This window comes from Vigna radiata, chromosome 6 (genome assembly GCF_000741045.1).
Source record: "Vigna radiata var. radiata cultivar VC1973A chromosome 6, Vradiata_ver6, whole genome shotgun sequence".
NCBI classification, from domain to species: Eukaryota; Viridiplantae; Streptophyta; class Magnoliopsida; order Fabales; family Fabaceae; genus Vigna; species Vigna radiata.
The window spans coordinates 10,404,382-10,415,221 of record NC_028356.1 but is presented as its reverse complement, the minus strand read 5'-3'; the positions used below and the strand labels follow the sequence as shown (position 1 = coordinate 10,415,221).

The 10,840-nt window shown below is 30.9% G+C and overlaps 2 protein-coding genes across 4 annotated transcripts in view; one reads left to right on the top strand and one right to left on the bottom strand.

Annotated features, from left to right (window-relative positions):
* LOC106763415 overlaps positions 1-922 on the bottom strand; it is a 5,108-nt gene extending 4,186 nt beyond the window's left edge. The window contains exons 1-2 of the mRNA XM_014647610.1: positions 905-922; positions 584-857 (exon numbers count right to left, since the gene is read on the bottom strand). Of these exons, the coding sequence (XP_014503096.1) occupies positions 584-857; positions 905-922 (292 nt within the window). The remainder of the gene's footprint in view (positions 1-583; positions 858-904) is intronic.
* Positions 923-7,227: 6,305 nt separating this feature from the next.
* On the top strand, positions 7,228-10,834 carry LOC106764935 (uncharacterized calcium-binding protein At1g02270). 3 transcript variants are annotated; one of them, XM_014649380.2, is made up of 10 exons: positions 7,228-7,474; positions 7,590-7,694; positions 7,927-8,032; positions 8,346-8,566; positions 8,656-8,732; positions 9,080-9,188; positions 9,276-9,401; positions 9,748-9,855; positions 9,990-10,097; positions 10,575-10,834. In XM_014649380.2, exons 1-10 carry the CDS (start codon positions 7,343-7,345, stop codon positions 10,797-10,799), a joined length of 1,317 nt encoding a protein of 438 aa, XP_014504866.1. In that variant the 5' UTR covers positions 7,228-7,342; the 3' UTR covers positions 10,800-10,834. The 3 variants fall into 3 exon arrangements, with proteins under 3 accessions (XP_014504866.1, XP_014504865.1, XP_014504867.1); XM_014649379.2 differs by having other exon boundaries at positions 7,229-7,474; positions 10,572-10,834; XM_014649381.2 differs by lacking the exon at positions 9,276-9,401 and having other exon boundaries at positions 7,229-7,474; positions 10,572-10,834.
* The last annotated feature ends 6 nt before the right edge of the window (positions 10,835-10,840 follow it).

Genomic DNA, 10,840 nt, shown 5'->3' with positions numbered 1-10,840 from the left:
AGATGAGTGTACATCATAAAGAGAAGACACATGCTATAATTCTGTTCAATTTAGAAAGACGAAAAAGAAAGGAATAAATGGCAAATAACTTGGAATAAGGACAAAGGTTAGGTCAAGACTTTGTATAATAGAATCACTTTCAGCATCCAAGGTTATCAAAATACCATAGAGAGTTGGCACAGCAGAAAGCAAAACTAACTAGAAACAACAGAAAACTAACAATCATATGTTCGAACAAAGGTTCTACTTTTGTTTTCACGTTAGTCACGACTTTTTTTATATAAAGTCCTATTTACAAAGCAAATTTACTAATTCCTGCAAATTGTTTTCAAATATGGAACCTTCGAGGTGAAATTCCAGCAGATTAAATTACTATCCTATATTAACAGACAATAACTTTTCAGTAATCCAAACTTAGCATTCAGCAAGCCATTACAACCAAGGTTCGAAAGTATCTTAAGGTTCGAAACTGTCCCATATACAAAAAAAAAAATTGAAAATAGACCTACCTCGCCAAGGCAGGGTTAGACGGCCACGGTGGCAGAGCCTGAAGGTCGTCGACGGTGGAAACGGCACGACTGACGCTGGAAGAGACACGAAGAATGACCGGCGGCGCCGCCTCTTGGTGGACCTCCAGTGGTCGTTGAACGGCGAACGATGGTGGAGTCGTCAAGGGGGTTTGGTCGTTGATCGGTGGTGGAGCTTTGATCGGAGGCGGAGCTTTGATCGGTGGCAGAGCTTTGATCGGTGGCCGTTGCACGGCGAATAGCGGCGACCGACGGTGTGGCAAGGTCGCGGAGCTTTGATAGTTGGGAGGGAGACTTTCTCTCTCTAGGGTTTCTTTCAAATCCTGAAATCTGAAAATGAAATCTCAATTCAAAATGAAAGCAGACCTCTGTCAGACACTGCTAATCCACGTCATTTTTGAATTTTTTTTTATTAATGGCTGACCAATCAGAGCGTGACACGTTAGTGGTGTCAAAAATTTGTCATTCACCGTTTGTCAAAGTATCATTTTCCAAAATTTAATTACTGAGAATGGACAAGTGGTGAGAAATTCAACCAACTTTAAATGAAGAAATTGTGTCACCTCTACACGACTTCACACTGTGTTTAGTTGACCAGTATTAAAGTCGTGCACTCAAAAACTACTTCTTACCCTTTTATCATTAAAAATTAATAAAAATATTGAAGTTGTAAGGGGTTTGACGACTGCAATCGTGCACCCCCACACACTTTTACTTTTTTTTTTTAATTTCTTTATTAATTAAAATAATTTATAATTTGTAAATAATATTTTTAAATGTATTTAAAATAATATATATTATATATAATTAATATTAAAAATTATATTTTATTATAATTTATTTTTTTGAATTTTAATTATTATCTAATATTATTTTCAAATTATAATTAATTAATAACAATATTTTTATTATAAACTATTTAAATTAATAAAAAAGTTTAATAGTTGAAAACGTTTAGAGTTGACGACTTCTTTAAGGTTTAAACTCTTTAGTCGTTCTTATTTTTGGGATGCTTTCCCAATTTCATCCCCTTCTTATTAAAACTCCCAATTGGGTCCTCATAAGAGCTAATTTCAATCAATTTAACCCTTTCTGTTAAAAAAAGTTAACGCCGTGAAGTTTTTCTACAACAGGGTGGATGAGGTGTTTATTTATATAAACGTGGCCTTTCTAGTGTTGAAACATGACAAGGAAGGGATAAAACGTTGCATTTGACAAAACTTAATAATTTAAAATTCTCCTCCATCATAACTCATCATCTCCTCCCCTCCATATCGTTCAGTACCTGAAATACTGAAAAGAAAACTAGCACCAAAAATCTCAAGAGCCCCTTTACTACATCATCTCCTTCATCCCTCCGACATAGAGGGCTTTTCTAAGAGTTTATATTGTACTCCAATAATACACGTTCACCATCACACCCAACCACAAGAACAAATTGTCTCTGTGCAACCTTTATTTGGTTCAGTTTCAGAGGGGGAGCGAGGAAGCAAAGCCAAGGTTGGTCCGCCACAAGCGACAGTGACGCTTCCGACGCAGGTAGCACCACCGACGATGACCCGTGACCGACCAAACGGAGGTGTGGCGGCGCCAGTCGAAACTGCTGTTCGGAGAAGAGACAAGGAAGGAGAAATCGGCGCAGTCGCCGGCGGAGACCGTGGCGGCGATCGGTGACTAGCGACGCCTAGGCTGGTGGTGTGCGGAGGTTGATTCAGTGGCGACTCTTTCCATGCGCTGGAGACGAAGCCGGTGCCTCTCTAAGGTCCCTTTTCTGCAGAGGAGGCTCTGTGCTCTTTGCTCAAGTGGAGGAGGCAAAAACCTAATTGGTTTCTGGTTTAAAAAAAATTATTTTAAATTATTAAATTTCGCCAAATGTCACGTTTCATCAATAATCCTTGCCATGTTACATAAATGAACACCTCATCCACCCTGCTGTACAAAAACTTCACGGCGTTAACTTTTTTTAACGGAAAGGACTAAATGGATTGAAATTAGCTATTATGAGGAACCAATTGAAAATTTTAATAAGAGGATGAAATTGGAAAAATGCCCCAAAAATAGAGACGACTAAAGGGTTTAAACCCTTCTTTAATTAAAGTCATGCACCCCACACTTTTATTTTTTTAGTTTTTTTATTATTTAAAATAATTTATAAATTTTAAATAATATATTTAAGTCTATACAAAACATTTTTAAATTATATATAATCAATAATTTAAGTTTCTTAATATTTTTAAATAGATAAATTTTATGGTTTTAGTTATTTTTGTAATTAAATTAATTTTTTTTAAAAACTTATTTCAGTTAAATAATTTCTAAACATAATTATTGTGATTACATAAATAAAAATTACAAACTTATTATATTTCATTATAATGTTTTTTATAATTAATTTAATTAAATTTATTATATTAAACAAAAATAAATTTATTTATATCTCATTATAATAAATTTAACTTATTTAAATTTTTTACTTATAATGAAAATTTATTATAATAAAAATTTATTATAAATTAAATTTAAGTAAAAATTTACTATAAGTAAATTTATTATAATGAAATATAAGTAAATTTATTTAGTTTAATATAATAAATTTAATTAAATTACTTATAATAAAAAATAATTTATAATGAAATATAATAAGTTTATATATTTTTATTTATGTAATTACAATAATTATGATTTGAAATTATTTAATTCAAACAACTTTTTAAAAAAAATAATTTAATTACAAAATTAAATAAAACCATAAAATTTATTTATTTAATAATAATAAAAAACTTTAAAAATTAATTATATATAATTTAAAATATTTTATATACGTTTAAATATATTATTTAAAAGTTATAAATCATTTTAAATAATAAAAAAAACTACAAAAATAAAAGTGTGAGGGGTGCTCGACTTTAACCAAAGAAGTCTCAACCCCCAAACGTTTTTAACTATTAAACTTTTTTATTAATTTAAATATTTTATACTAAAAAAATTGTTATTAATTAATTATAATTAAAAAAAATATAGTATGATAATTAAAATTAAAAAAAATTATAATGAAATATAATTTTTAATATTAATTAGATATAATTTATATTATTTTAAATATATTTAAAAATATTATTTACAAATTATAAATCATTTTAATTAATAAAGGAATTAAAAATTAAAAAAAGTAAAAGTGTGTGGGGTGCATGACTTCTCTTATTGAAGTTGTGAACCCTCTTACAACTTCAATTTTTTTATTAATTTTTAATAAGAAAAAGACGTGGTCAAATGAATAGTGTGTAGTGGTGCAAGAGTGGCATGACTTCTATGGGTCTCCACAACTTCCTTTTGACTAGAAATTTGCTTATTTATGTAATATGAGAGACAAATTTGTCTAGTTTGGTACAAAAATTGAAAATATGGTTCTTATACTTTAAAATATTAAAGTTTCTATTGTCAAAGTTTTTAGTATTGCTTCATTCTCGGAATAGTAATGAGTACACATGAGTTTCATTTCTACTGTAAAAATTGTATGCATTGAATTATAGGCTGGGGTGTTTGTTGAATTTTGAAGGCCAAAATAGGTTCATATCTTTCGATCCTTCCATTCTTTGTCTACACCGACAACCCATATCCACCCATCACCATCATCTTCAACAAAACTTCATCTCTAACCGTAACAATTAAAACCCTAACCAAACCAATTTTGGTGGCAGGTGTAGCAGTTGAGCTTCAGCGAAGCTCACAGAGATACATCAACGCCTTTTTATGGCCTGTGATGAAATAAAAAAGCTGGGAAATAGAGGGAGACGAGGAGTGAATGCCGACAACGAGGAGTGGCAGTCATCGAAGGGAGACGACACTTCTAGTCTCGGTAACGTCTCCGACGAAACTCTTGGCCAGCCAGGGAGACCTGCGATGATCCTGTTCGGACCCGAGGCAGGGGTTGCCATCAATTCAATATAAAACCTAATATCCGAAAATCACTTTCACAAAACAAAAATCCACATCACTATACCTTGTGTTCACGCCACCCATTAAATGACATGTCATTCACTCATTACATACTTGAACTGTCTATCGTTAATGATTTAACGTCGTTTGCAAAAAGGACTAAATTAAACAAAAATTACATTTTTTAAGACAACATTGAACAGAAAAAAAAACTAGGACCAAATCGAACGCACTTGACGAAAATAAGGACCAATATTAAGCCTTAAAAAAACTAAATAAGAAATTATGTATTTTTTTCTAAATTTAAATTTAGATTGGAGGGAAGATATTCAAAAAAATCAATAATAATAAATAATGAAAAAATTTATACAAAAATATAAAATATTGTGAATCTAAAACTTTAAAGTAATAAATTTATAAATTTTATACATATATATTATTAAATGTAAGACTTGTAAGTCGTCTTAATTTCTAATATGAAATTTAATTGATCTCAAATTTTTTAAGACCTTTATGTTAACTCTTGGTAGACAGCTCTAAATGTAAAAGATATACGGTAGGAAAGGAATATAAGAATACCCTAAGTTTGGAATTTGAACCTCTTGATTGAATTTTAAGCCGTTGAACATAATTTCTAACTTAGATTTAATATATATAAGACATCTATGGTCGAATCCTTAATCATATCAGAAGACAGACATTGATTTCTTCCCTCATCTTTCTAACTTTCGGCCAACAGGGTTGCTTGGTTCCACTTTCCAGCATCCACAAATTTATTCTCTTCCCACTATTATTCTCTTATTATTTTCTGATTAAAAAAATAGTCCTTTTGCTACGTTTACGTGTTTATGGACCAATTATTGCATGTTTCATATAAAAAAAATTATATATATTTGGTTGAGCGGAGTCTATTTGAATTTGATTTTAGTGATTAAAATGGAATATAAGTTAAAGTATTAAATAATGAGCATCTAATGACTTTTTTTTCTAATAAAATATATACTTTTATGGTATTTATGCTTATTTTTATCATATAATTAATTAGCAATCCTAAGCGCATGAGAATTGTTTGGTACGTAGAAGATAATACCAAAACATTTAGTTTATGATATTCTTTCAAATTAATCAAGATAGGAAACACCATACGACTCTCAAATTAAGGAGAGTTCTATCACTTTGGAATGTCCTAATCATGATTTTGAGGAAGTTAAAGATAATTAGTTAGGTTATAATTGTTTTATGAGTGATCAAAATCATAAACATTAACTTTTTTTCTACTCTTGTTAGATCAAAAAATATATCATCTACCACCTATCTATAAAACAAAACATTTTAATTCTTACATTTATCTCATATACTAGGGAATAGATATTTACTGGTTTATGAAATAATATCAAAGCATATATAAATTAATTGAGAGTATATATATAACTTTTATACTCGTAATGAAATTATTAACCTTATTATATAATAATACGTATTTTTACGATTCAAACCTATTTAAAAGGGTACTTTGTAGCTCCCTTATAACATGAGGAATGCAGCCAAGAGGTTTTCTACACCTTATTGCCTATAGGTAGTTTCTTCCACACTTATAATTTTATGAAATAAAAATTAATATAATATAATGTATGATAAATTAAAATAAGATTAAATAAGATGTAATAAGATAAACTAAGATTAAATATATAATTTTTTTTTTATATATGTGTATACAAGATTTGTGTTATTAATTGTTTTATTTTAAATTAATCATAAAAATAATTTTCTTAAATGTTATTTTAACCTTGAATGTAAATAAATTATATATCCACATTGGTTGATACTTATTGTCAAAAGGATCATAATTAATATCCTTCATATTTGCTTTATAATACATGAATAAACTAAAATGATTATAGTTTTAAAATTGTTATTTTTATAATATTGAACGTAAAAGATAGAGATTTTATAGGAGAAATGTTAGATGAACTCATTAAGGGAAAATTCGTTACGTTACATAAATTCCGTAATTAGGCAATAAAAAGTCTGATCTTATAATGGAAAGTAATGATACATTTAGTAGAAATTAAAAGTAGAACTAGTAGACATTAAAGATTACTTACTGACAACTCATGAAATTTAGAATGTCTGGTATAATTTTGTCTAAAAAAGTTCTGTACTTGTAATGCAATAAGAGATGTTTAAATTCTAATAAAATATTAAGTTTTTTTTTTAAAAAAAAAAAAACTTATTGAGAATCATTGTGATAATTCTTGGCTCCAATGAAAACGTAATTATATTGAGATGACATAAATATTCACTAAGTATGATTTGAGGGTTTAAAAAGAACGGTGGAGAAACAAATACTAACAATTAACCATTATGGATAAAAAAAAATTAAAAAAAATCATTTTTTAATTGTTTCTTTTCTACTAAAAACTTTTATTGTGTTAGTTTATTTTTCACATATGTTTTCTTCGTTTCTTTTCTCATCTACTTTTTGTTTCCTTTATCTGTCAAATTCACCCTTAAACAAAGTCAAAAGTAAAGAGTGAAATTAATATATGTGAAATGATACGTAAAAGAACATGGATTCGTGCATCACTATCAACTTCAACAGAAAAATGTTGAACTTGTTTATACCTCCCAGAGAAAGCAAAAAGAAAATGGTTTTGGGACACACATAATAGTAACTATAGTATTTTAATTTATTCAAAGGACACTTTATGTGAATGGCTCCTGTTCATAGCATCCTATTAAAGTTGGCACTTGGTGGGGGTATGAAAGAGATTGTGCGAATATATATTTCTTATTGTATATATAGATAGTAGCATTGCTTTGCTAGATTTGTACTTTAGCTAAGAACTGAGAAAAGTCACCATAGGAGTTGGGAGAAGATGGGAAGAATTTCAAGGACCAGGAGTTACGCAATTGCCTCTTCAATGCAAGATAACCAAAACCAACCACCTTTCGTTACATGCACCACTTTTAACATTCTTGCACCGATATACAAGCGTCTCAACCATCAGGTTCTTCTTTTGTGTTATGTGTTTCATATGTTTGCATTCATCACTTGCTTAAATGGGGTGCTCTAAATTTGGATGCTTGTTTTCACTGATCTGTGTTTTGGTGGGTTGAAAACAGGATCAAAATTGCCGTGAAAGTGACTTCAAAGCATGCTGGTTGGCCAGGAATCAAAGGATATTGGATTGGTTGTTGTATGAGAGATCTTCCATTATCTGTCTTCAGGTTTGCATGATCAATGAAATAGATTGGACCTGGAATCTTCTTTAATGGGCTTAAAAGAATAGGGTAGCATGTTTTTATAGATTACACTAATGTTGATTAGAAAATTAACCATTGTAGGTTATGATAAAATATGTATATATGAGGTCTCAAGTTCAAATCTTGTGGCTGAAAACTGTTTTTTTTCTTCTGTCATGGAATGTTTTTGTGGTGATGATATGTTGGATTTGCGCAGGAATTTTGGATTGGAAACAAAGAGCTTGTTGATTTGTATGACAAGAGACTTGGTGATACTGGTTATATTAATTTCAAGCTTGCAAGGACCAACAATCGTGGTGATGGTAAACAACATTCTCCCTCAATTGGAAAATACATTGTTGAACTCTTCTGGGACTTTTTTGAATAGACTTTCATAAACACTTATGCAGAAGAATAAAATGAAAGTTTCTCAAAATTTAGAAACTTCACTTTGTAGATCTTGAACAAAAATTGATTATCAGTGTTTGTATGGAAGTTTATTCAAACAGGGTCTTGATAGATCTAAATTCTGATGATGTTTTCATACGTAATGTTCCATACGCATGGTTTTATTAGCAACTTGTTGAATTTGTGCACAAGCGCAAATGTTCACATGGCTCCCTTTTGAGTGTTCAGGTCTTCTGATAGCAGTGCAAAAGGAATATTTCACAGTTGTTAACTATAAAGAGTTGCACTTTAATGATTGTAGTGATCGAGGAGCTCAACTGTTACACGTTGAGTTAGCTTTTCCCTTTTCACAGTGTCAAAACAGTGATGTTAGGCACGAAATTCTGATTGTCAACACTCACCTAATGTTTCCTCATGATCCGAGTCTTTGCCTTGTACGACTGCATCAAGTATGTGAAAACTTAGTTTGGTATTTAAACACCACTTTTTGTTACCTTTGGCATCTCACTTTGTACTTCAAAATTTTGCTTTTGTGTAGGTCTACAAGTTACTTCAATATATCGAATCTTATCAGAATGAGCACCAACTTAAGCCTTTGCCGATCATATTATGCGGGTAAACATATCACTCTGAATTTAGTGTGTTTGGATTATCAATGAAAAAATTGATTTTTGTTAACATTGATTTTGAAATAAGACAATCTATAAAGTTATTCAACTTATTTAGAATCGACTATAGTCCTAGAATTTGATCTATAAAGTTATTCAACTTATTTAGAATCGACTATAGTCCTAGAATCAATTCTTTGATGAAAAGCAAAAAAGTTACTTAAAATCATTAAGTGGTATTAACTAGTGATTAGGAAGAAGAATGTATCCTAATATCAAATACCCACTTCACTTTTTTGTTAAGTAGGCATAATTACTTTAAAAGTTTAATTTAGGATGGTTTTAATTTCCCAGTGACTGGAATGGAAGCAAAAGGGGACATGTTTACAAGTTCCTGAGGTCTCAGGGGTTTGAATCATCATATGATGTTGCACATCATTACACCGATGCTGATGCTCACAAGGTCATATACCAATAACATTACTTTCAGAATTTTCAGCTGGATAACATTCTATATCACCCACATTTGTTTTACCTTTTCTCTATACAGTGGGTTAGCCACCACAATCATCTTGGAAACATATGTGCTGTTGATTTTATATGGCTTCTTAACCCTGACAAATATCAAAAACTACTTCAAACAAGTTGGAGTGAAGCACTATTTAGCATGTTTAAGGTAATTGTTTGGATCATTTTATTGCAGACCTATAGGAAAGGGGAAAAGGGTTGGGGCAAGGATCAAGTTTATACCTGGTAGAGATAATCTTGCGTTGTTCATAACTCACTTGGGCTAAGGTGTTCGTGCTAAGTTTTTGAGAAATATTACATTGTGTTCTTATTTTGCTTTTACCTCTGGACCTTCTGTAGACCTACTGTAAAGAATTTAGAATTTAAATTTATGGTGGCCAGGAGGTGTTAATTGAAAGTTGTTCTTTAATCAAGACCAAACTACCATCATGCATGCTATTAATGTAGTTGTGCAAAAGAATTCTGTCACTGACAATAAGCTTCACCTTTTTCAGTATCTATTGCGAAGAGATTCACTGACAGAGAGAGATGCATTTGTTTTTCTAAAGGCTGACAATGAAGATTGTATTACCTATTCTAGTTTCTGTGCAGCACTTAGACAGGTATGCAGTGGTATATGTATATCCATTATAATTACATGAGTAGATGAATACTTCTACATTTCAGATAGTGCTTTGTGCTTGTATGAGAAGTCCTCATTTTAATAAAGTTTTTTGGGCTTTTCCATTTTCTGCAGCTTAACTTAATTGGTCATTGTCATGGGTTAAGTGTCGAAGAGACGAAGGACTTGTGGGTTCTAGCAGAGATAAATGGAAATGGTGTTATTGATTATAAAGGATATCTGGTAATGTAGTTCAGACTAAATTAGATATATGTTATTTGAATTTCTTACAATAAGTGCTCCTTGAAATCTAAATGTTTTTTTTCTCCTTAGAGCATTGAAAATACTAATGCATTGAAAGTACTAATGCATTGGTCACAAGGATATACTTCGATCATTTTTATTGCTGCCATGACGTTTGACAAACTATGTAAAGTATGGAGTTCTGTCATGTATGTATGGAGTTTTGTCATGTGTCTATGGAGTTCTGTCATGTGTGTAATTCAGATTAACCTTTATAGCAAGTGTAATTGGTAATAAAGCATGATTGATCCAACTTGTCAGCTTTCACAAACAAATATAGTGAAGTAAACTTTTGGTCCTGTCATAGTTTTGTCCCATTATTTTAGTTATATAGATGTTCTTAGAGTTAGACTTGTTGATTCTTCACCAAAAACTTTGTTGGCTAAATCATGGTCTAATTTTATGTTGCTGCAGCAGCAAATCTGGAATACGACAGGATCAGATCAAAGAGATGACAAAAATGGGCAACATGATGATGAGGCAGATGGTAGTGAAACAATTGGTTTTAATGTAAAAAATGCAGTTCTTTTCCCCCCAGAGGTGGAAAAAGCTAGATGGCCTGAAGACTATTCTCTCTCTGATCATGCAACACTCACTGTAGTGTTCTCACCCATAAGAATGCTATGCCACACTACAAAATAATTTCCAGACAATACTTGGGAGCATTCTAGCTTAGAACTTGG

Bases quoted from the DNA above. Each gene is read 5' to 3' on its own strand.
- LOC106764935 (XM_014649379.2), top strand. From the start codon at position 7,343: ATGGGAAGAATTTCAAGGACCAGGAGTTACGCAATTGCCTCTTCAATG. The intron at 7,475-7,589 runs GTTCTTCTTTTG...GGTTGAAAACAG, and splicing joins ACAAGCGTCTCAACCATCAG to GATCAAAATTGCCGTGAAAG. The intron at 8,733-9,079 runs GTAAACATATCA...TTAATTTCCCAG, and splicing joins TTGCCGATCATATTATGCGG to TGACTGGAATGGAAGCAAAA.